We start from the raw sequence: 26,375 nt of genomic DNA, 5'->3' as shown, positions 1-26,375 counted from the left end.
AGGCACCCTGCTGGCACCTAAGTTAATTGATAAACATTATTAGAAACAGCAAATAATGGCAAGGTTGAAGCACCTACCAACACTTATATAAAAGGTGTCCCCATCACGATTAGGTAGCTGCTTTAGGCCACGAAACACCACAGTAGGTGGAAAACCGTGGACTACATTTCAGCTGCCATGGGATCCTAGCACTAAACTGTAGCTGCCATAAGCTGATCTTGGCAGGGGTGTCAGGGGTGTCATGGGTGTTCGGGGGTCCGATGGTAGAAGAGAATGGGCATCCCTCCTGTCAATTTAGGGGGAGCTCCTGTCTGCTGCAGCTAGCTGAGCTTATTGCAACAGTGGAATTTCCCCCGATCAGCTGAGCCGGCAGGACTCTCCAAAGCCGTGGCTTCAGGGAGTCCTGCTGGCTTAGCTGATTGGGGATTCCTCTGCCACAATCAGCCGATGGCTGTGTTCTAGTTTCAGGATCCACTGGCAAAGATAGGTGGCTGAAATGTAGGCCAGGGTTTTCCGGGTCTACATTTCAGCCGCCTATCTATATGGGAATCAGGTGAAGTTCTATAACTGGTGCTGTCGCTTGATTGACATGCAGTCAGTGACCACTTTTAGGCAGCCACCGACATGGGTACCGGTTAGAGAATTTGGGGGCTATTCCATATCAGTCACACTTAGGCACCCCTTTACAGAATTGTGTCCTTCAGAGAATCACGCCTAGCAGTGCCTAAGTCTTTCTCCACCCTTAAACAAGCCTACTTTTCTGTTAGGCACCATGCAATAGACACCTATCTTTTATAGAATTACTCCTAAGATTGGCACCTATCTCCCAAATGATTTTTATTTTTTTCAATTATGGGCTTGTTAGTCTCATAACTGAAGCCAACTTACTTATTTAGGTGCTTTTGATAGAATTTTCCCCTTTGCGCCAGTATATTTTTCACATTAGTAGGTAGTTTTTATGCTGTTTATTATATAAAGCCCCTTATGTTAAAATTTCTTTCTCTTTGGTATATCACCTTTTAGATCTTTGGTTTACTAGAGAAAAAATAGTATGATTAACATGGAGGTATTAAAATAACAAAGCATTTTTTCTTAGAGAATGAATTTGTGATATTACCTAAATTAATAGCAATTGGTGTGGACAATATTTGTGTTTTGAGTCCTTTGAAGCATTCAAGTGATTCTTCCAAGTCACAGCAGATATGCCAAACCATATTAGACAGCCATGGAACATCAGGTTTGACAGGATGTTCCTATTGAAACCGTAAATTTGCAAAAAGAAAAAAAAAGGCATAAAGATTGGGAATGAATGACACAAGACAACTAGATCTTTCAAATTGTATGTGGGTAATGGTAAAATTTGCTATCTATATAGCATGAGGTAGGAAATATCCAAACCATTAAATTAATATGGAGCCCTTTCAATAAAACTGATTAGGAAATGGGCTTATGTTTTAACACAGGATTTTCTCCTGCATGCTAAGTCCATTTCTAATATGACAATATTTAAGGAATGTTTCAATTATTTTTTTAGGCCATGCATTAATGTTCACATTAGCATGCAATATCTGAAAAATGTAATGCAGGAATACTAGAAAGGTTATTCTGTGTTAACACTGCATTATCTAGGTAGCTCATGCAAATGTAAAATGTGCTAGTTGGATTGTGTTTCTGAGCTCATTCCTCCCATGACTCGCTCCTTCTCATAAATGTTTTTTAAAAATTGCATGTGATTTAATACATCCTGACAAGCAAAATTACTGTAAAACACTTTTTACAGTAAGCTTTTTTATCCACATTAATTGCACATTAACATTTAGGGGGGAAGTCATCAAAGGGCGCTAACTCTTGTTAGTGTGTGCTAAACACTAACATGCCCATTATATTCCTACGGGCATGTTAGCATTTATCGTGTGCTAATCATTAGTGCCCCTTGACGAATTCCCCCTTAACATGATTTAGTATTTGTAGCTGCTTTCATGTAAAAATGGTAGCATGATGTTTATATTGGAGAACAGTTTTGTAAAGAAAGCTATGTTAGATGCAATTTTTATATTTGATTTGTTTTATTGTGTATGTTTTTATGGAAACCATTTAGTTGATGGAGACAGAAAGGGAGTGGTAAAAGATGAAAAAGAGATAGTGGACAAGTTAAATGAGTTCTTCAAGTCAGTCTTCACGAGGGAAGACACAACCAACATTCTGGAACCTGAAGAGATCGTAAATGGAGACCAAGATGTTAAGCTGGTCAAATTAGAAGTAAGCCAAGAGGATGTCCTCAGGCAGATAGACAGGCTAAAGAGTGACAAATCGCCGGGTCCGGACTAGAGAGTTGCGCGGGGACAGAAATCCCACCCGTCCCCACCCTTCCCCGCCAAAGTCCCACCCGTCCCCGTGAGGACTCCCACCCGTCCCCACCCGTCCCCGCGAGGAATCCCTCCGTCCCCACCCGTCCCCGCGAGGAATCCCTTCCGTCCCCACCCGTCCCCGCGAGGAATCCCCTACGTCCCCGCCTGTCCCTATAAACTACAGAAATAGTTATTTCATTTAATTATGCTACTGAATTAAAGGCTCTGGTAGAAACCCATTTAAAAATAAGCAAAAAGACTTTATTAATTTTGAAATATTAATTGTGAAGAATACATACTTTGTAAACGGGTTTCTACCAGAGCCTCTAATGTTTATAAATTTTTATCAACACAACTAATATACTACTTTATCCTTAAGCAAAAAAAAAAAATAATAATAATTTTTTTCCTACCTTTATTGCCTGGTTTCTGCTTTCTTCATGTTCTCATTCAATTCCTTCCATCCACTGCCTCTCTTCTCTCTGTGTCTTCCATTTGCTCTGTTACTGTGCCTCTCCCTTTCTCCCCCCTCCCAAATTGGTCTGGCACCCATCTTTTTCCCTCCGCTCCACCCATAGTCTGGCACCTCTGTCTTCTTCTCTGCCAGCGTCTTCTTCCCATTCCCTCTTCCCCATTTCCTTTCAGTGTCCTTCTCCCCCACCATCTTTCCCATGTCCTGTCAGGCAGCATCCTTCTCCCCTCTCTGCCTTCCCCATGTCCTTTCAGCGGCCTTCTCCCCCCTCTGTCTTCCCCATGTCCTTTCAGTGGCATTCTCCACCCCTTTGTCTTCCCCAGTGCTTTCAGGGTCCTTCCCCCCCACTTCCTCCCGTTTACCCCATGTCCTTTCAGCGTTCTTTTCCACCCCTTTGTCTTCCCCAGTACTTTCAGCGGCCTTCTCCCCCCTTAAGCGTCTTTTCTTCTCCACTCCACCTTTCCTCCCTCCCTGCCTCCACCTTTGTGGCGCTTTTGCACCCGACTGACAACAGAACAGGCCCGGTCGGACAAATCTCCATGTCCTGTAGCCGCGAATCTAAATTACCTTCTTACAGCAGCTGGAGTAGTGAAGCTACTGTAAGAGGTAATTTAGATTCGCGGCTACAGGGCAGGGAGATTTGTCGGCCGGGCCTGTTGTCGGTCGATCGGGGGACCTGACCGGCTGTGCACATTCTCCGGGGCGGACCGCCCCCTCCCCCCTCTTTCGTACGCCATTGCCTTCTTCCTACCTGTCCTGCCGCACACAGCCGACCGGAAGTCTTCCTGATGTCAGCGCTGACGTCGGAGGAAGGGAGGGCTTTGCTTAAGCCCTCCCTCCGACGTCAGCGCTGACATCGGGAAGATTTCCGTTCGGATGTGTGCTGCGACAGGGCAGGTAAGGAGAAGGAGATTACCCTCGCGGCTCGACCAACCCCGCTGCGATCCAACCCCGCAGGAACCCCGCGACCCTCGGAGGCGTCCCCACGGGATCCCCGCGACCCTAGGGGGCGTCCCCACGGGATCCCCGTGACCCAAAGGGGGAACCCGCGGGATCCCCGCGGGTCCCGCGGGATTCCCGTCATCCCCGTTCCCGTGCAGCTCTCTAGTCCGGACGGCATTCACCCAAGGGTACTCAAGGAACTAAGGAACAAAATAGCAGAGCCACTTCAACAAATATGCAACCTATCCTTAAAAACTGGAGAGATCCCGGAGGACTGGAAGATAGCAAATGTCATGCCCATCTTCAATAAGGGTTCAAGGAGTGACCCAGGTAACTACAGGCCGGTGAGCTTAACCTCGGTCCCGGGAAAGATGATGGAAACGCTGGTTAAGGACAGCATCTGTGAACACATTGAAAACAATGGGCAGCTAGAGTCGAGTCAGCATGGCTTCTGTAAGGGTAGGTCATGCCTTACAAACTTATTGTACTTCTTTGAGGGGGTAAACAGCCAGGTAGATAAAGGGGAATCTATAGACATCATTTACCTTGACTTCCAAAAAGCCTTCGACAAGGTACCACACGAAAGACTGCTTAAGAAGATATGGAATCACGGGGTGCAAGGGGAGGTCCACCGATGGATCAAAAACTGGCTGGCAGACAGGAAACAGAGGGTTGGAATAAAGGGACATTACTCAGACTGGAAATGGGTCACAAGCGGAGTACCGCAGGGGTCGGTGCTGGGACCGCTCCTGTTCAATATCTACATAAACGACCTAGAGGTGGGAACAAAATGTGAGGTCATTAAATTTGCGGATGACACCAAACTATACAGCAGGGTTAAAACCATGGAAGACTGCGAAGATCTCCAAAAGGATCTAACGACACTGGAAGAGTGGGCCAAAAAGTGGCAAATGAGCTTCAACATAGGGAAATGCAAGGTCATGCATGTGGGGAAGAAGAACCCGAAGTTCAGCTACAAAATGGGGGGGGGGGGGGGGGGGGTGGGATCACCACTAGGGGTAAGTAACCTGGAAAGAGACCTTGGAGTAATGGTAGACACAACACTGAAGGCGTCGGCGCAGTGCGCCACAGCCTCAAGGAAAGCAAACAAAATGTTGGGCATCATTAAAAAGGGTATCACGACCAGGTCGAAGGAAGTCATCCTGCCACTGTATCGTGCAATGGTGCGGCCGCATCTGGAATACTGTGTCCAGTACTGGTCGCCGTACCTCAAGAAGGACATGGCGGTACTTGAGGGAGTCCAGAGAAGAGCAACAAAGCTGATAAAGGGTATGGAAAATCTCTCATATACTGACAGATTGAAACAGTTAGGACTTTTCTCCCTGGAGAAGCGGAGACTTAGGGGAGACATGATAGAAACCTTCAAGATCCTGAAAGGCATAGAGAAAGTAGACAGGGACAGATTTTTCAAACTAAGGGGAACCACAAGTACAATGGGGTATTCGGAGAAATTGAAAGGGGACAGGTTTAGAACAAACGCTAGGAAGTTCTTTTTCACCCAGAGGGTGGTGGATACATGGAATGTGCTTCCAGAGGCTGTGGTAGACAGGAGCACTGTACAGGGCTTCAAAGAAGGTTTGGATAGGTTCCTAGAGGACAAAGGGATTGAGGGGTACAGATAGGAGTAGAGGTAGGTTATAGGGATAGGTGTAGATATGGGTTGTAGGGATAAGAGCAGAGGTAAGTTACAGGAATAGGAGTAGAGATAGGCTATAGAGCTAGTCAGGGACCACTGCTCAGGCAATGTGCCTGATGGGCCGCTGCGCGAGCGGACCTCTGGTCTGCCTCAGCGGAGGCAACTTCTTATGTTCTTAGACATAGGCAGCAGAACACTTTTTTGTTTGGGGGAGCCCAAAAGCTTTAACCTAAACCACACCCAAGCTCAGCCCCTGCCCCCATAATAATAGTACTAATTGTCATAGGCAGCCTCAGGGCAATGGGTCCTAGGGCACCAATGACAAGGAAAAATGCTCTTATGAGCCGCTGCGGGCTGCACAAGGAAAGGAGACAACCAAAGGAAAACACCATACCACCAAGTAAGTATATTTTATGTAGCAGGGACCCAATTTAGTCACAAAACACCCTTTCAAAATGTGCTACTTGCATAAGGATTTAAAGTTTAAACCCTTATGCAAGTAGCACATTTTGAAAGGGGGTTTTCTGTTTTCATCTTTGGTTTGTTTAACTGTTTAAACTTTAAACAGTTCAACAAACCAAAGATGAACACAGAAAAGCGAGAAAAATTCACACAGTGCAAAAAAGAAAATGTACTTTTAAACAGTCTCTGGATCACTGCAGATCACTTCAGATCATTAAAGTTCCTTGCACTACTTCAGCTTGAATCTCTCAATATAAGGAATGCAAAAACAGAAAAACAATAGTTCTGGCTTCTCAAAGCCGTCAAAGCTTCTCTACGTTTTCTTATCTCCAAAGCAAATAATTAGCTTTAAACAAACAGTTCCTCGGGCTTGTGTCAGATGACTTAGCCTGCACTAGTGCTACGGTACTATTCACCAGCATACAATGTGCTGACCAGGGAATGTGCTCTGTGTGGTCTAATAAGCAAAAATATGTCCTCAAAACCCACCTCCAAAAGACACAGAGCAGCCCCACTCCTGGGATTACAACCAGCTCATCCCCCACACCCAGAGAAAGGGGAAAAGAACAGAAAAACACAACAGTTCTCCCAAAGTTCTCTTCAGGGATTACCAGCAGTAAGTATTGTCCCAAAATACACAATCTCAGTTCTCAGAAGCAATCCCCAAAACAAAAGTAAGGCAAAAACTTCCAGCCAAACAATAAGGCAATTTTTAATTCACTTGCCTTTAGTGTAGCAGACCTCCATAAGCAGTATCTCACTGGGCAGTTCATGGTATGGCTCCAACTCCAAGGCTTGTACATCCTGGTTTCTAGGCTCCAGCTGCTCTGATCCAGCCTCTACCAGGTCCATGCAGTCTGGCTGCTCCTTGCCATCCAGAACTCTCAGCCCTGAGCACTCCTGCCTTCTTTGCTTTTCCTCGCTCCTCCCTCCTCCTCTCTAGATGTTCTGCTTTCTGATGTAAAAGCCTGCAGCAATGCCCAAACCCACAGGTGCCAAGGCTTTCCTGATGGTTCTAGTCTCAGCTTGCACGTGACTACTGGGAACAAAGCTAGAGTTGTGTGTGTGGTGTGGAACAAGCAGATCTACTCTCCTGCTCCCCCCTAGAGGACAAGGATGGAACATACTCAAAATTGTCTGCTTTGGTTTTAAAGTGTGCTATTTCAGGTGAATCAGGTTCTAGGGACAGACCTAGCAGGCATAGGTTGAATACCACAATATACACACAATATAATCTTATTAATGATACATAATTAAACTACACAATGCAGAGAAAATTTTAATTAACTATCATTTATATTATGCTTTTTTTTTTAGGGAGGTCAGGGCAGATGTGAAAAGAGGCATTTTTTAGAGGAGGGGAAAGAGGCGGGAGGTAGGCTGACCTAGATTTAGTTGTATGGCAGGTATAACCAAAAGTTTGAACAGGTTGCCTAGTCGGCACTTATACATTTTGACTTAGACCAAGTCAAAACAGGTAGAAGTGCCAAAAAGAGGCCACTGAGCTGATCGCAGCTGCCATGATCAGTTCAGCAGCCCCGGCAACCTGCCCACCCCCCATCGCAACGATCGCAGCAGGAGAGATGCCTCATCTCCCCTGCCGCGATCCTCCCCCTGAAGTGCTGCGGTTCGGGGGGTCGTGGATCACCATTGTGGCAGGAGAGATAGCCAATCTCTCCTGCTGAGATGCAACCCCCTGATCTGCTCCGGGCAGGAGGGAGTCCCCTTCCTGCCTTTGCGACCCCCCACTCTCCCGATCAGATAGGAGAGGAGGGGAGCCCAACCCCTCCTGCCCCGGCAACCACCCCCACCCCTCCAATCTGATCTGGCACTCCGGATGAGTTGCTCCAGGTGTCGGAGTGTTCGTTGTTAAAGCGTACCTGGTAAGAACGGGATGTGAGGAAGCCACAAAACCAGTTTAGTACCTCAGCTCTGATACCAATAGCGTCTAAGCATTGCATCATTTTCTCATGGTCTAACAAGTCGAATGCAGAGCTCATGTCGAATTGCATGATCAGGGCTTTGAGGCCCTTACTAAATAATAGGCGCAGATAGTCTAGGATGGCAGCGATTACTGTCTTCGTACTGAATAGGGTTCTAAAGCCGGATTGAGTTTCATGCAGGAGAGAAAATTGATTAAGGTAGTCCATTAGTTGGGTGTGTACTAGTCCTTCCATGATTTTTACAATGAATGGGATAGATGCTATTGGTCTGTAGTTTGTTATTAGCGCTGAGGATTCTTTTCTATTTTTTGGGATGGGGGTTATTATTATGTGGCCGTTGTTAGTGAGGAAAGTCCCATTTTTTAGGTTGTGGGTTAGGTAGTGTAATAGTGATATTTTGAATTCTGGTGGTGCTGCTTTCATAATCTCCGGAGGGCACGTATCTAGGATGCAGTGAGATTTAGAGTATTTGTTGTAGAGTTTGGTGTAGGTATTCCATTCTGGATCTAGAAAGGAACTCCAGATCATGTCTGTAGGTATTTCATTGTCATGTGAGTTAGCTATTTGGTAGTTGCTGGGGATGATTGTTACATCGTTATTGCTTATACAGTTATTTTTTAGGTTTTTAATTCTGGAATCAAAATATAGAGCTAGGTCCTTCGCGGTGGGTAACTTCGTGTTGTGCTCAGGTGTGGTATAGAGGGTGGTGTCAAATAGGTTTGTGACTATGTTGAATAACTCTTTTGTATTGATTCCTTGTGAACCTTTGCATGATAAGATAATTTTGGTGGAGTAGAACGCTTTGCATTTGTCTTTTATCAGTTGTTTGTAGGTTTTTATGTAGGCTCTCCATTTGTTGCGGTCTGTCAGTTCTCCTGTTTTATTCCAAATCCTTTCTAGTCGCCTAGCTGTTTGTTTTGTTTTTAATAGTTCGGTGTCGAACCATTTGTTGTATTTGTTTGCGTTGCTTTTGCTTTTATGTATGGGGGCAATTTTATCTAGGATGGAAGTACTGGTTGTATTCCAATGGTCCCAGAAGTCTATTCCTTCCTCTATTACTGTATGCGGTTTGTATTCTGACCAGTATTCTTCTGGATTAATATAACCTCTTGTTTGATGTTCTTTTTTTTATCATCAGACGTGTTTTAGATTTTCGGTATGACCAGATCAGCTTAAAATAATAGGTGAAGTGGTCGGACCAGATGTCGTGATGCCAGGTGCCTTAAGTCAGAGAGATGATTGGGTCAAGGTTTTCCTTTGTGGACATGGCAATTAGGTCTAAATGATGGCCTTTTTCATGAGTTTGTGTGGGTACGGAGATGTTGTAGTTGAGTAGAGTTAGGAAGTTTTTAAGCTCTATTGCGTCTGTGTTGTTCTCTTCGTCTAGGTGTAAATTTATGTCCCCTGTGATGATGTTGTAGTTGGGGCTGATAGAATTGTGCAGGACGAATTCGCAGAAGTCTTCTTTGGCTTTGGGCCAGCTTTTAGGCGGGATGTAGAATAGTATGCTGGATAAGGATTCTTCTAGCTGAGTATTATTGATTTTACAGGCTAGGATTTCTAGGTTGTCGGTCATTTTAGAATCTAGAAGTTCAAACTCGAATCCTTCTTTAAGGATTATGGCTAATCCTCCTCCTTTTTTTCCTGTGCGGTTTAACGTAAGGATTTTGAAATTGTTTGGTAGAAGATCAGATATAATAGGATCATCTTCAGATAGTAACCAAGTTTCAGTTAGAAAGAGGCAGGTTATTTGTTTGCTGGTGATCCAGTCATTTATGAAGAATGCCTTGTTTCTAACAGATCTGGTATTAAGATATGCACATGGGATGGAGGTGGTTGCAGCATTTACTGTTGAGTTAGTGGTTTTGATGGTTTTTATTTCCCTTGTTCTTTTTTTCAGGGTATGGTGGTGTCTTTTTTTATATGAGATTACATTAATATGATTTGTAGTGTCTTCTTGCAGGTTGGTGATGTAGGGGAAGGATAGATAGGGGGGTAGGTGGATGGATTGTAATTGAGGGTAGAGAGAGTGAACGTCTTTGATGTTACCGCTTATTAGGTAGATCAGTAGGATTAGTAGGAGATTCATGATTGGGAGGTAGATTGAGTATTCCTGAAGTCCTAAGGCAGGGGAAGGTTTTGTTTCCCTAGAATTTTTTTTTTTTTGTGACCTGGGAGAGGAAGGTGCTCAAGGAGACCTGGCTGGCTGATCCAGGTGGGATTAGTTCTTAGGAGGTCTAGGTAGTAGCGACTAATAATTGGGCATGTTTCTAATAGATATTCCTGCGACTGATTAATGTGTCACTTGCAGTTGACTCTTGTGGTTGATCAGATGCTACTAATACATTCGACTAACATATGCAACTAACTTGTTGTACATGCATCTAACAATTATATATGCGCTTAACAGTTACTTTGTGCCTAATAGTTATACATGCGACTAATAGTTGTTCATGCAGTTAACAGTTGTACATGCAATTAACAGTTGTACATGCAATTAACAGTCTCTGATAGTTAAAAATGTGGCTAACAGTTATTCATGTGGTTAACAGATGGAGGATATGTGTATCTAACAATTATACTTGGTTGCTAGGCGGATCTTTAGGAGGGCCTATAGGGAGTCATAAGAACATAAGAAGTTGCCTCCACTGGGTCAGACCGAGGTCCATCTCGCCCAGCGGTCCGCTTCCGCGGCGGCCCATCAGGTCTGCGACCTGTGAAGTGGTTTCTGACCACTTCTATAACCTACCTCAAGTTCTATCTGTACCCCTCTATCCCTTTATCCTCCAGGAACCTATCCAAACCCTTCTTGAACCCCTGTACAGAGTTCTGGCCTATCACTTCCTCCGGAAGCGCGTTCCATGTATCCACCACTCTCTGTGTAAAAAATAATTTTCTAGCATTTGTTCTAAACCTGTCTCCTTTCAATTTCTCCGAGTGACCCCTAGTGCTTGTGGCTCCCCACAGTTTGAAGAATCTGTCCTTATTCACTCTCTCTATGCCCTTAAGGATTTTGAAGGTTTCTATCATGTCCCCTCTAAGTCTCCTCTTCTCCAGGGAGAACAGCCCCAGCATTTTTAACCTGTCAGCGTAAGGAAAATTTTCCATACCTTTTATCAGCTTAGTCGCCCTCCTCTGCACTCCCTCGAGTACCGCCATGTCCTTCTTGAGATACGGCGACCAGTATTGAACACAGTACTCCAGGTGCGGGCGCACCATTGCGCGATACAGCGGCATGATGACTTCCTTCGTCCGGGTTGTGATACCCTTTTTGATGATGCCCAGCATTCTGTTTGCTTTCTTTGAAGCTGTCGCACATTGCGCCGATGGTTTCAGTGATGTGTCGACCATCACCCTCAGGTCCCTTTCCAGGTTACTCACCCCTAGCAGTGTTCCCCCCATTTTGTAGTTGAACATCGGGTTCTTTTTCCCTACATGCATGACCTTGCATTTCTCTACGTTAAAACTCATTTGCCACTTTTTTGCCCAGTCTTCCAGTCTCGTTAGGTCCCTTTGCAGGTCTTCAGAGTCTTCTGTGTTTCTAACCCTGCTGCAGAGTTTGGTGTCATCAGCAAATTTGATAACCTCACATTTTGTCCCTGTCTCCAGATCGTTAATAAATATATTGAACAGTAGAGGTCCCAGCACTGACCCCTGCGGAACTCCGCTCGTGACCCATTGCCAATCTGAGTATTGGCCCTTGACTCCAACCCTAGTTCAAGCGACTAACAATTGCGCGTGTATATAGCAACTATTCATGCAGCTTAACAGTTAGGCTTGCCTCTGACAGTTAATTATGTCTCTAATGGTTGTTTATGCTACTAGCGTTTAATTAGGCATCTAACAGTTATAAATGTATGGAAGAACTGGCAATTATAATTTGGCCTTAAAGAGGGAAACTTAGCTGACAGTCTGTAGTAGATGAGGACGCTTCTCCAGGGCACTTCACCAGGACGCTTCACAAAGGCGCGTGCTAAGGCACACGCGCCTTTGCCGTGCACCTTAGCCGCGTGCTGAACGGCGGCGCGCCGTTGATGCGGTGGTCTATTCAACAACCCTGCTGGTTCGGGGAAGGGGCAGCGTGGTGCTCGTGTGGCTCTCTAGGGCTGGTTTACGAAGAAATGGCTGGTCCTGTGCAGTCCCATCGGGAGGGGGGAGGGGCGGAGAGCGCTCCCACGCCGGCAAGCCTCCCTGCCTGCTCCTGGGTCCAGCGATGTGGCCAAAGTGAGATTCAAACGAAAAACAAGAAATAAACAGAAACTAACAGAAAAACGGGTGCTGAGAGACTTCCTGAGCCTTCCAACTGGCTCAGTGTAATCTCGTCGGGTGGGGGGAGGGGCGGAGTGCGCTCCCACACCGGCAAGCCTCCCTGCCTGCTCCTGGGTTCAGCGATGTTGGCCCTGTGCAGTCCCGTCGGGAGGGGGGAGGGGCGGAGAGCGCTCCCACGCCGGCAAGCCTCCCTGCCTGCTACTGGGTCCAGCGATGTGGCCAAAGTGAGATTCAAACGAAAAACAAGAAATAAACAGAAACTAACAGAAAAACGGGTGCTGAGAGACTTCCTGAGCCTTCCAACTGGCATGGTGAGCGAGGCGCAAAATCTGTATATCCCCAGATTTAGAAAAGGGCACAAAAAGAGCCAAACAAAAGACCCAACGTGGATAAATAAAGAAGCGAAGAATGCGATAGGTGATAAAAAGAATTCTTTCAAGAAATGGAAAAAGGGCAAAACTGAGGAGAACTGGAAAGAACACAGGAAGTGTCAAAAAGAATGTCACCTCGTGGTTAGAAAAGCAAAAAGAGAATATGAAGAGAGGCTAGCCAGGGAAGCACGAAATTTCAAATCGTTCTTCAGCTATGTTAAAGGGAAGCAGCTGGCTAGGGAGGAGGTAGGACTACTGGATGACGGAGATAGGAAGGGAGTGATGAAGGAGGAGAAAGAAGTGGCAGAAAGACTGAACATGTTCTTTTTATCAATATTTACAAAAGAGGACACATCTAATATACCAAATCTTCAAAGGAGACCAAGCAGAAAAATTAACATCCATGGAAGCAAGCCTCGAAGATGTACACAGAAAAATTAAAAACTGACAAATCACCGGGCCCGGACGGAATCCACCCTAGGGTACGGAAAGAACTAAAGGAGGAAATAGCGGAACAACTTCAGCAAGTCTGTAATCTATCCCAGGCGTGATCCTGGAGAATTGGAAGATAGCCAATGTTACGCCCATCTTTAAAAAGGGATCAAGAGGTAACGCGGGGAACTACAGACCGGTAAGTCTGACTTTGATTCTGAGGAAAATGGCGGAAGCACTGATAAAAGATAGCATCGAGGAGCATCTAGAAAGGAATAAACTTATGATAACAAGCCAACATGGCTTCTGCAAGGGAAGATCGTGCCTGACGAACTTAATGCACTTCTTCGAAGGAATTAACAAACGGATGGACAAAGGGGACCCCATAGACATCATATACTTAGACTTCCAACAAGCCTTTGACAAGGTACCCCATGAACGCCTGCTTCGGAAACTGAAGAGCCATGGGATGGAAGGAGACGTACACAGATGGATCAAGAATTGGTTGGCAGGTAGGAAGCAGAGGGTAGGAGTGAAGGGCCACTACTCGGACTGGAGGAGGGTCACGAGTGGTGTTCCGCAGGGGTCGGTGCTTGGACCACTGCTATTCAATGTATTTATAAATGATCTAGAAACAGGGACGAAGTGCGAAGTAATAAAATTTGCAGATGACACCAAACTATTTAATGGGGCTAGGACTATAGAAGACTGCGAAGATTTACAAAGGGACCTGAACAAACTAGGAGAGTGGGCGATGAGATGGCAGATGAAGATGAATGTAGAGAAATGTAATGTCTTGCATGTAGGAAACGGAAACCCAAGGTACAGCTACACGATGGGAGGGCTGTCATTGAGTGAGAGTACCCAAGAAAGGGACTTGGGGGTAATAGTGGACAAGACAATGAAGCTGGCCACTAAGAAAGCGAATAGAATGCTAGGTATAATCAAGAAGGGTATTACAACCAGAACGAAAGAAGTTATCCTGCCGTTGTATTGGCGATAGTGCGCCCGCATCTGGAGTACTGCGTCCAATATTGGTCGCCGTACCTAAAGAAGGATATGGCGATACTCGAGAGGGTTCAGAAGAGAGCGACACACTTGATAAAAGGTATGGAAAACCTTTCAAATGCTGAGAGATTGGAGAAACTGGGTCTCTTTTCCCTGGAGAAGAGGAGACTTAGAGGGGATATGATAGAGACTTACAAGATCATGAAAGGCATAGAGTAGAGAGGGACAGATTCATCAAACTTTCGAAAATTACAAGAACCAATGCTAGTAAGTTCTTCACCGAGAGGGTGGTGGACACCTGGAATGTGCTTCCAGAGGGCATAATAGGACAGAGTACGGTTTTGGGGTTCAAGAAGGGATTGGATGATTTCCTGAAGGAAAAGGGAATAGAAGGGTATAGATAGAGGATTACTATACAGGTCCTGGACCTGATGGGCCGCCGCGTGAGCGGACTGCTGGGCATGATGGACCTCTGGTCTGACCCAGCAGAGGCATTACTTATGTTGTATTGCCAGTTGATGACCTGGTCTGGTCATTTCCCTCAGGACATGCTTCCTGGCTCCACCACAACACCACCTCCTGGGCACTGGTCCTCTCAGTCATTCACCTTTAAGGCTCCAGTAGTTCAAACACAAAAGTTGCACAGAGCTGTTAATACTCCCATAGTCCAGTTGCCACAAAAAAAAAAAAACAACTTAAAAACACAAGGTCACACGGAGGCAGTGAATCTCACGATGTAACACAACTAAATATGTGACAGGGGATGCTTAGCTGGTCACGTGGTAACCTGCCAGGGTACCCTATCTAGATGGATGGGTGTGTTACCTTAGCCCTAAGGAACAGTGACTATCATGCCCATTGTTTAAGTAATACTTCAGAGGCTATATATAATATTAACAGCTTTTCTATCTGTGTATAAATCACCAGTCTTCACTCTCAGGTAGTTTCACTTTAATAACTGAAGCAAAGATCTGCTATTAAATCAATGTCAGATGGCCAAATGTATGCAAAAGAAAACTTTCCAACATAACCTCCTCTTTGGTAAATCACAAGGCGGTGGCAAACAGATCAGTCATGCCCCTAATTAAAACATGGGCACAAGAAAACAAAAGGTTCATTAAAAAAAACCTCCAGCCATTCAATAGTTAATAGGCCCACCTGAGACACTTGCTCAGGAAAAAAGAAAACCCCCTATTAGGGCATATGCCTTTCAATCCAGCCTCAGAAATACACTTTGCTTTCCAACACTCTTCCTTGGCTTTTCAGGCTCTGGTTTAACTGGGCTAGTAATAAGCCACGATTACCAGGCAATTCCTCCCTCCCAAATACTACAATACAACAGACATGCCAATAGTAAAGCTACATCCCTTAAATTCACCAGATTGTGGTACATTTACATTTGTCAGCAATTCTAACTGTCAAGTAACAGAGTAGCCAAAAAAGGGTTCCAGACAATAAAGAAATCCAAACACACTGGTTTCTGACGTAGGCAGAATGTTACTGCCTCAACTCCAAACATTCAGTTCCAGGTGCTCCACCCACATAACTCAAACAGAGTCCAACCCCCCCCCCCCCCCCCCTCCTGGTCCCCTGTGTAACAGGGAAAATAGAGAAGAAAAACTCTGCAGCAGCAAAAACGACAGTTCAAACAGTCCATGCTCTCCTTGTCCATGTAGAGCTCTGATGAAACAGCATGTTTCCACTCCATTTCTGGATCCTGGTCCTGGTTTTCTTTCAAAATTTATTCAGGAATATCTGCCTCAGAGTAGAATGAAACAGAGACAAATTTTTCCCCAGCCCCTCTGGAACTCATTTTCCCATCCCATCCCGATGTTATTTTCCTGTCCCTGCCCCATTCCTGCATGCTCTGACCTCATCTGCACAAGCCTCAAACACTTTAAAATCATAAGTGTTCAAGGCTTGTGCGATTAAGGCAGAGCTTACAAGAATGGGGCAGGGGCAGGGACAGGGACCGCATCAAAACTCACAGGGATGGGACGGGAAAATTTAGTTCCTGCAGGGACGGGGAAAAATTTGTCTCCATGTCATTCTCCATCTCATACATTTCCCAGTCACTGGAGTGGATACAAGCTGCTTTGCTGCTCTGCTCTCATGACTTCTTTCCAGCTCCACCCTGTTCCTGTTCCTCCTCCCCTCCTGCTCTAGCTCAGCTGAGGAAAAGGGCTCTGCATTAGCTTGCTCCACTCCCCTAGGAGCAACTGGCAGATTCTTAAAGGAGCCTCTACCTCTAAGCTGAGGTTCTCTGCTGAGGCTTCTTAAAGGCACAATATTAAAAGTCCAAGTATTGGCTATTTTCTTCTGCCTTTCTGAAAGGGCTCAGGGGTAGGACTGGTGAACTGATTGTCATGTGACCTGGGTTAGAGGGACACAGTGCAGGGTCCCTGTCATATTATATGATTCACTTTGAAATTTGCAAGTACAAACTTTTGCAGCAGCTTGTTCTGTGGGTAACTTTGAAACTAAATATGTATTATTTTTTGAACTCGCCTCCCTTAATTGTGGCTAAATGTAGGCACATTGCAAACCTATGCAATCTTTTTTTTTATTTTTAGAGACTCATTTATTGAGAATATAACATACACTTTACTAGTATACACTCATTCTACATCAGGACTAGCTTACTACACATGCTATAAATCAGTTCCTTATATCTTGTTTAACTGTATAAACAATTTGGCTTGAGTTTAGCCTCCCATTGATTTATAGCAGGGGTCCCCAAAGTCCCTCCTTGAAGGCCGAATCCAGTCTGGTTTTCAGGATTTCCCCAATGAATATGCATGAGATCTATGTGCATGCACTGTTTTCAATGCATATTCATTGGGGAAATCCTGAAAACCCAACTGGATTCAGCCCTCAAGGAAGGACTTTGGGGACCCCTGGTTTATAGCAACAAACTCTGTACCACCCATCATGTCTCCATCTAATATCTGCACTTGCCCTCTTGGCTATATGATAAGCTGCATTGTAGAAAGCATTCACACTATATCTATGTTATTTGAATGTTCTGATGTGTTTCGTAAATATTATGCTGACATTGTCTTTCTCTCTCTTATTTGAATTTCAGTATATTTTTTGGAACTATTTCACAGTAGTCCTATTTTCAATTTGCTGATGTTGAGTTTATCCCATTCATTGTATTTATGTTTATATTTGGGGGGTTTTTTTTTAACTACTGTCATGCTATTAACATTGGTGAATCTCATCATAAAAGTGGTTAATAAATCTCAATAAATAAATACAGTAACGCACCTTTAGACTATTACCATATGAATCCCAGGAAACATTTGTAGACACAGGCCTGCAAATTTTTTTAGCCAAACTGAGAGAGGAGAGCATTCAAATAATCTATGCAGATAATAGCTACAAAGTTCAGAAAATTATCATTGTACATTTAAATAATGTGTTGCTTTTCATTAGAAAATTCAAAGTATACCTTATCTAAGCCCGCTGCACCTCTGAGAAAAAAATTCCATTCTGATTCAGTGATTTCATCTTTCTGCCGCATGATTTCCACACAAAGCATAAAACTATATATAAGTTTATGATGTTCAAAAAGGCCTCGTGATACATTAGTATAAGCTGTCAAAATTGTTTGACTAAGCAGTATTGCCAGACGCAGGTTTAGATCTTCACTTTTTTCAGAAGTATCAATTGTTGCATTAAATATCTGCAGAAACAAAAGGTATATGTAAGTGTACAATTAACATCCCTAATAGCATATAAATAAATATTTACTTATGCTTTTAAAGTGTTCTATTTTTTGTGTTTAGGCAAAACAATTTAGGGGATTTTTGTTTTGTTTTATTTATTTTGTATTAACATAAGAACATAAAAATTGCCATACTGGTTCAGACCAATGGTCCATCTAGCCTAGTATTCTCCTTCCAAAAGTAGCCAATCTAGGTTTTAAGTACCTGAAAGAAACCCAAATAGTAGCAACATTCCTTTGAGTAAAAAAATATTTCCTCCTATGTATTTTAAAAGTATTCCAATGTAATTTCATTAAGTGTCCCCTAGTCTTTGTACTTTTTTAAACTGAAAAAATCAATTCAGTTTAACCCGTTCTACATCACTCAGGATTCTGTAGACCTCAATTCTATCCCTCCTCGGCTGTATCTTTTCTAAGATGAAAAGCCCTAACATCTTTAGCCTTTCCTCAAATGAGGAGTTCTATCCTCTTGATCATTTTGGTTGCTCTTCTTTGAACCTTTTCTAATTCTGCTCAAATAGTGCACATTACAGAAAATTACAAGTTAATCACTGGAATCTAATGGAGCCCAGTTATCACAAAATTTACGATCTTTTAAATTGTCTCTTATGCAATCTAGTCATTACAATGGTAATCCAGAAACAGGTATAAAAATGCTTTTTGCCAATATATTGTTGCCCTTCTGTAACAACTAAAGCAATTTGCTGGCCTAGAGCTATGAACACTGCTAAAGGTTACTGTATAAAAATGATTTTTGTTCTCTTTTGAATTAAATATGGAGGTCTTCTTAAAGGTAAACATCATCCTGAAGTAGGAAGTAATCATGTAGCCAGGACCTGCCCACCAGGGGATGCAACATCCTTTCACACTGAGGATGTGTCTCCGGAACTTCTACCCAGAAAGGAAGGGTTAGGACCATGGCCAGATTAACCAATAGGCCCAAACCAGATTAACCTAGGGCCCAAAATGGTCAGGGGGGCCTGCTGAAGGAGAACACTAAAAAATTTTTTTTTTAAACGCCGACAGGCCCCCCACCCAGCATTGATCGTCAACACCGGGCCCCCCCCTCGATCGTCAACACCGAACCCCCCTCTCGATCGTCAACTCTAGACCCCCCATTGACAGAAACAGGGCCTGCGACTGCTTGTTCTCTCTCTCGCCTTCCGCTGCTGAAGCCTATAAACAAATGTAACACACACTGTGGGGTGTCTAACAGTGCGCATGATGCATGACGAAATGGGAAGTTACGTCATGAGGGGGAGGAAGGAGGAAGGAAACTGTCAGCCGCACACGCACTGTTTGAGCCCTGCAGCATGTGTTAAATTTATTTACAGGCTTCGGCAGTGGCAGGAGAGAGAGAGAGAGCAGTATTTGCCTTGGCCCCCTGCACCGGTTCCTGTGGGCTGCCGAGGTTTTTGAGGCCGCTCGAGGGGAGAGTAGCGTGGGAGCACTGCTCCGCCCTCTCCCAAACCAGCAGGAGACCCGACTACAAAAGATTGAGCCCCAACGTGGCCGTTCGGTGCGCCGAAGAAGGCGCACGACAAAGGCGCACGCGCCTTAGTACGCGCCTTTGTGAAGCGACTGCAGAGAAGCTTTCTGAGAAGCCTTCCGCCCACCACCAACCATGCAGCACTGACCGGGCGTGGGAACGCTCACCGCCCCCGAAGAGTCCATCACCCTCTCTACCACCCTGAATCATCCTGTGGACGCCTCTATCAACCGTACAGGACCACACAGACCAGACCTTTAGCCGATAAGAATCCTCATCCTTTCCTTCTTTGTTAGATTGTTTTGTCACTCCTATTTTGTCCTGACTTCATGACTAGACTGGTTAGATAGCTTAAACTGCTGCTATCTATGAATCCACGAACGATATGATACTACCATAGTTTAGCATCTAAGCAATATTTCCAAAGACTACCTTAGACAATCTCAGACCAAATCAGTTAAGTTATCTAACAACTTTGTCCATAACCCATTCCTCTTACTGAAAGATCTGCATCATGGCCCACCCTAATTCTCGACTGTGCTTACTACTATTCTTATGCTACTTGATTAGCTTCAGAATCTGCCTAATCAACTCACTCAACCCCGCCCCAATCCCAGTCCTTCACTGCACATTCCATGCAATCAAGACTAAAACCTCTACAATCTCACACCGTATATTATATTATTACACGGAGGCAGGCCCTTTCCCAATACCAACTCTACCACCTCTACGCAGACCAGCTAAGCCATACATAAAGAAACAACGATCATTAAAGAAACTAACCTATTCCCATTTTTATCCAATCGATCCAGCCAACTACCAGAACCTACATGGCTTCTACTTAAATATAAGATCCATGAGGAACAAGTCCATACTGATTATGGACTGGTTGATAGAAATTAACCCTGACTTTGTTCTATTTACAGAAACATGGCTACTATCTGATAACAATATTATCATCCAAGACTGCCTTCCCCCAGGCTTCAAGATTCTATCATTAGCTAGAACTTGGGGAAGGGGGGGGGGAAGTCTAGCAATAATCTTTAGAGACCACCTAAACTGCTCTATTCTAAGTTCAAATTCCACTTCCAACCTGGAAATTCTTTCACTCTCATTATCATCCAAATCCCTAGCGGCTGCTCTAACAACAATACTTTTCTACGTTCCACCAAAAAAATGGAATTTAGCCAAGGAGGACTTCTCTGAATTTTTACTACCTAATTCTCTATCAAGCCCTAACAACTTATTATGTGGAGATATCAATATTCACCTTGAGAAAATAGACCAATCAGAAACCACAGAATTTTGGTCACTCAGCTCTTCTTTAGGTTACTTCAAACCTCCTCCAGTTAAAACCCACCAAAGGGGCCATCAGCTAGATTTAGTTACTTTCTTTACTAGAGAACTACCCAATCCCAAAATCTACTGGAAACAAGATTACTGGACCGACTCACTATGGTCGGATCACAGACTCTGCAACTTTGAACTTGATTGCCAATTAAAAACTACTAAATCAACAAACAATATCCCTAAACCAAGAAACAAAAAATTCCACACTAGCAGAGGTAAGATAAATCCTGTAGAATTCTGTTCTCACTATGAGATCGTATCAGAACAAAATGAAGAAACCGATCAATTTATGAACTCCTGGATTAATGATAGCACTAAATAAAATGGCTCCCTTTAAAACCCACAGAAAGAGACTTAGAAACCTAGAGGGATGGTTTGATACAGAGCTACTGATGATAAAGAGAGATTTAAGAAAATCAGAAAGACTATGGTTAAAATCAGGAGAGCAAGAGCACAGAGTTGCCTGGAGACTAATACTAAAAAACTACAAAAATCGGTCCAAAGAAAAACGCAAAAACTTCTATGGCCACAAAATCGGAGACATTTCTACCAATAGTAGCAGCCTTTTAAAGCTGGTAAATGATCTATACAATATAGAAACATTTATTGACACTCCCGAAGAACCTACTCTGACCGCAAACAGCATGGCTGATTTTTTCAACTCCAAAATACTAAAACTAAGATCCTCGCTAACCACCCCGGCCAAGCCCCACTTGTGCTACCCCATTCTGCTAGATTCAGACGATTCCAGAGCCAACCTGAACTGGAACATATTCTCAACCATTGACTGGCAAATTTTTAGTAAATTCTACAATAAGTATGCCAACTCCTACTGCAGATTGGATACCTGCCCTCCAAACATCATGAAATCTGCCCCAGTCAATTTTAAGGCCAAGATGCTGACCTGGGTAAACTTTCTACTATCCTCAGGGAAGCTCCCATTGGAACAGGGTCACATTATGATTACACCAATTAAAAAAAGTACAAAAGAACCATCTCACATGGCATCTAACTTTAGACCTATCGCCAATATCCCGCTAGTAACCAAAATAGCAGAAGGGGTGGTAAACACCGAACTCACCACATATTTGGAAAAACACAATATCTTACACGACAACCAATCCGGCTTCCGGTCAGGTCACAGTACTGAAACAATTATAGCTTCTCTGTTTGATTACCTTCATCTTCTATTCAGCCAAGGCTCATGCGCTCTGATTCTGCAACTTGACCTGAGTAGCGCGTTTGACTTGGTTGACCATACCATTCTGCTGGACTGTTTGACATCTATTGGAATCTCAGGTCATGTTCTCAATTGGTTTCAAGGGTTTCTGAGAAATAGAACCTATAAGGTGTTTAAGGACGACACTATCTCCTACGGTTGGGATAACCCCTGTGGGGTCCCACAGGGCTCCCCCCTATCCCCCACCCTGTTTAACATCTACCTTGCCTCCCTAGGAAACCTCTTGCAGAGCCTAAAGCTCAAATTCTTCATCTACGCGGACGACATCACCATAGTCATTCCGCTCTCCTGCTTTACATCAGAACTGATAAATTCTCTATCTTTCATTCTAAATCAGGTTGAGCTTTGGATGTCAGCATTTAGATTAAAGCTAAACTCGGAAAAAACTAAAATTTTTCTTTGCAGCCTCAAATGACAAAATCAAGGAAACTACGCTGCATATAAACGGGCTGGATTACTGTATTGAGCAATCCTTAAAAACACTAGGAGTCACTTTAGACAAGCATCTCACACTGGAGAAACACTATGACCTAGTATTTAAGAAATGTATCTCGGTGCTTTGGAAACTCCGCACCATTAAAAAATTCTTTGATAATGCCTCTTTTCGTCTGTAGGTCCAATTATCTATTCTGAGTGTTCTGGATTACTGTAAGATCATATACTTAGGCGCCTTCAAGAAAATCACCAGGAAGTTGAGGTTGGTCCAGAATACTGCCGTCCGTCTCATCTTTGGCTTGAAGAAATGGGAACACATAACCCCTTTTTACCACGAGTTGCACTGGCTGCCGTTCGAATCCAGAATTCTATTTAAGTTCTCATGCATCTGCTACAAAACAATATTTGGTATGTCGCCGGTTTATCTTTACCCTCACTTCAACCTGAATTACAATAACAAGAGCTCCCGCAGAATAAATCTGTTCGCTTTTCCCTCATTGAAATCATGCCATCTGAAAAAATTCATCAAAAGAACCTTCGCTTTTCAAGCGGCCAAACTAAATTCTTGGCTCGCCCAAATTATACTTGATGCCTCTTCATATCTTAACTTTAGAAAACAGATCAAATCTCAACTTTTCAACAGACTAAATCCTTAACGTATTCCTCCTCTTCCCTATCGTACTCCTCCGCTCCCCTTCCCTTTCCTTTAAGCTTGTTTGCTCCCTCCTTATAACTTGTATGTATCTGTTTCCTTCTCTTAAATTCAATGTATATGCTTACCGTATGTACTGTATATAGTCTTTTCCCTGACTTAAATTGTAAATGTATAACTAGTTTGACTTTATGATTGCGCTACTGTGTTCTTCAATTTCAACCACATTGTATGTATTTCAACTAACTGTTGTGAACCGCCTAGAACTCCCTGGGTATGGCGGTATACAAAATAAAAATTATTATTATTATTAAATGAGTCTTTTGGCAGTGGCGGGAGAGAGAGAAGTAAATGAGTTGAAGCTGGCAGGCCTGGGGATGGTAAGATGCTAGATGAAGAGCAGTCGGGGAGAATTAAAAAATATGGTATGTTGGAGCAGGAATGAGAGGGAGGGAGAGAAGGGGAAATATTGGACAAGGGTGGGAGGGGGACTAGATCATAGGGTGACAGGGGAGAGAACAGCAGGAAAGAGAGTGGAAGCAATCTTGGACCCTGAAGGGGAGGGAAGAGAGAGGTGGTGAAATAATTGATTATGGGGGGAAGGAAGAGAGATGGGATAGGAAGATAGTGAAGGAAAAAGGACAGGGAGATGTCAGGCCATCAGAGATGGAGAGGAGATTCTAGGCTACAAGAATGGAGGGAGGGGATATGGAAATTGTGGAAATCATGTGAAAGACCAAGGGACAGGGGTGGCAAGGAGATGAATGAGACGAAGATAGCTTCTAGTCCCTCTCCTCTTCACCACTACTGCTGCTTTCCAACATGTGCCTGATGCTGAAGGCACAAGTTCTCCCCACTTCCATCATCTGCCCCCTTTCTCTCTCTCCCTCCACCCCAGGCAACTCACTGAGGGGGCAAGATAACGTGATGGAATTGCCTGGGATGGAGAGAGAGAATGGGCAGATAATGGAAGTGGGGAGAAGGAGGCAGATGATGGAAGTTGGGAGAACTTGTGCCATCAGCTTCAGTCGCATATGAGGAAGCAACAGCAGCGGTGAAGAGGTGAAGGGCCCTCACCTCCTCACCACTGCTGCTGCTTTCCCACATGCTAGATGGGGGATATATGCTGGATGGGAGGAAGAAGATAGAGTTAGTGAGGTAGTGGAGGGGTGAAGGAAAGGGGTGGCAAGCTGTGAGTAGACGCAGTGAAAAGAGGGAAACTGAGGACTGAATAGTAATAAAAAATTTAATTTAGATGGAAGCAGAAAATAGAGAAGGAAAACCAGAGAAGAAAAGGGAAGAGAGAGGAGAGTTGCCAGAAAATAGGGAAGGAGACAGACATCAGATCTAAGTGGAGGAAATGAGAAGAGATGCTAAAATCCACAGGGGGGAGAGAAGGAGAGATGGAAGGAGAGAGATGCCAGACCATGAGGGGAACAGAGGGAAGATGATGGATTCCAGACTAATGGGTGGGGGGAGAGCAGGAGGAGAGATGGCAGAGGGAGGTAGATATTTTCTGGAAGGGGCAGACACTGGATGGAAGGAAGAGAATGACAAGAAGATGAGGAAAGCAGAAACCACAAGAGAAAGGTGTCAGCATAGCTATTGCTAGCATTCAGCTTTTAGAATAAGTTTCCAAACTATAAAAGCCCCTCACAGCATCACCTTCTCTCTTGGCTCTTGGCACTCTAGTCCTCTCTTGTTTCTCTTGAGCTCTCTCTTTCTCTGTCTATCTCTCTGTCTATCCTTCTCTTTATCTATGGAACCCAAAACTTAGACCATCACCCCATCCCCCTTTTTCTCTCTCTCTCTCTCTCTCTCTCTGGCTCTCCTTAGAACTTCAGACTCTCTGTCTCTTTGCCTCTGAACTCTGTAAGGCAGGGGAAACTGCTTTGCTCTCTACTTAATTGTAATGCTTAATTGTAATGCTTATAAATATTGCTTTTCTGTAAGCCTATTTCTATAATATATTCTTTATGCAATCACGTCTGGCTGTGTTTCTTATTGGATTCTACTCCTGGTGAATCTTCTGTGAGGGAACTGAACCTGGGACCTGGCGTGTGTAAGGGCGCCTCTAATCTAACCCCACCAACCATACATTGTGGGGACCACTAACAATCCTTACATTTTGGGGGCTCGTCTCGGTCCTTCCTGATGATTTCATTTGGGTAAGTAGAATTCAATTTTTTTTTCCTTGTATGCACTGTGCAATAGGATTATTAGCTGCCTAAGACAAGGTGAGAGATGGTATTTTCCCCTCAAAAGACTTTGTGCAGTATAGACAGAGTGAGATAGAAATTAAAAGACCTTGGAAAACCCTTAGATTGATTGTACGTTAGACTGGATGACACACTGGTGAAAAGTTCCAGTAATATTGTGGAGTTTTATACTTGGTGAGATTTTACTTATCAATAGACTTTGTATTTTTGATTGATAGACAGAGTGAGATAGAAATCAAAAGACCTTCTGGAACCCTTAAATTGTTTTAGACTGGATGACACATTTGTGAAAAGTTCCAGTAATATTTTGGGTTTTATATTTGGTGAGATTTTACTATCAAAAGGATTTGTAGTGTTACCTGTGCCAGTTTGCATGTTATGCTTTGCTATTATAGGCTTGCTAGAGGGTGTTGCATGTAAGAATATTTCAGCTGCTCTGAAGAAAAGCATGGTCCAAAATTAAAACAGTCACTCAATTAAGACACGCCACATCTGTACTAATAACTTTTACTTTTTTACCTTGTGCTTTTAATTCTATTTCTTGTCAGTCTCTGCCCTGGTGAAAGGCCCAGTGCACACTGGACTGGAATTGGCAGCTGGCATCTCTCCTCTTCTAACCGACTTCTTATATTTTTTCCTGCTAAACTTCTGCCTGTAAATTTCAGGTAGTAACCTTTGCATTTAAAGTGTGTGCAAGTGTGGGCATAAGTGTATTATTTATGCCAATGATTCTTGCCTAAGACGCTTTACCTCATTTTTTTCTACCTATTAACTAAAGTCTCCCTCCTTCATCAGTGGGAGCATTTCAATCTCAAAGGCTACACACAGACGGGGATGAGCAAGGCCCACGTACCAAAGCAGATTGCAGCCTCAAATATGAACCCTTTTGATTTTCAAGAACTCACAGATATTGTACACAAATATTTTGACAAGAAAGGGGGTCCATATGAGGGTAATTTTCCAGAAAACACATGGCACGATATTCAGAAACAAATGGTTTCTCATTCTCAGGAGTTTAGAAAGAAAACAAATAAACGAAAATGCCTTTTCATTCAGGGGCTATGTAGAGGACTTATTAGCCTAAGACAAAAAAATACTGACTTGAACACTCAGGGGTAAATTCTCTATTAGTACATCTAACTTAGGCGTGCTTTAGACGTCCGGGAAACGCAAGTGCCAATTAAACGGTACTTAGGCGTGCGGTAGACGTCCCTACAACCTCTTCGCGCAAAATAGACGCAGGTTTCTGAAACGTCATTAAGACGTCTCCAATGGACCCGTGATAGACGTGGGTACGTTTTTTTTTTTTTTAATTATACTTTATTTATACTCTTTATTATCACTCATTCAGCATTG

At 43.7% G+C, this 26,375-nt stretch overlaps 1 protein-coding gene across 1 annotated transcript in view; it reads right to left on the bottom strand.

Annotated features, from left to right (window-relative positions):
* Nucleotides 1-26,375, bottom strand: part of LOC117347325 (dynein heavy chain 6, axonemal-like) — a 2,502,256-nt gene that overhangs the window by 397,745 nt on the left and 2,078,136 nt on the right. Inside the window, 2 exon segments of the mRNA XM_033918113.1 lie at nt 1,118-1,253; nt 17,359-17,592. Coding sequence (XP_033774004.1) covers nt 1,118-1,253; nt 17,359-17,592 — 370 coding nt within the window.

The sequence above is a fragment of the Geotrypetes seraphini genome, chromosome 1, assembly GCF_902459505.1.
Source record: "Geotrypetes seraphini chromosome 1, aGeoSer1.1, whole genome shotgun sequence".
NCBI lineage: Eukaryota > Metazoa > Chordata > Amphibia > Gymnophiona > Dermophiidae > Geotrypetes > Geotrypetes seraphini.
The sequence above is the reverse complement of the archived record's forward strand: the minus strand, read 5'-3'. Positions and strand labels throughout refer to the sequence as shown.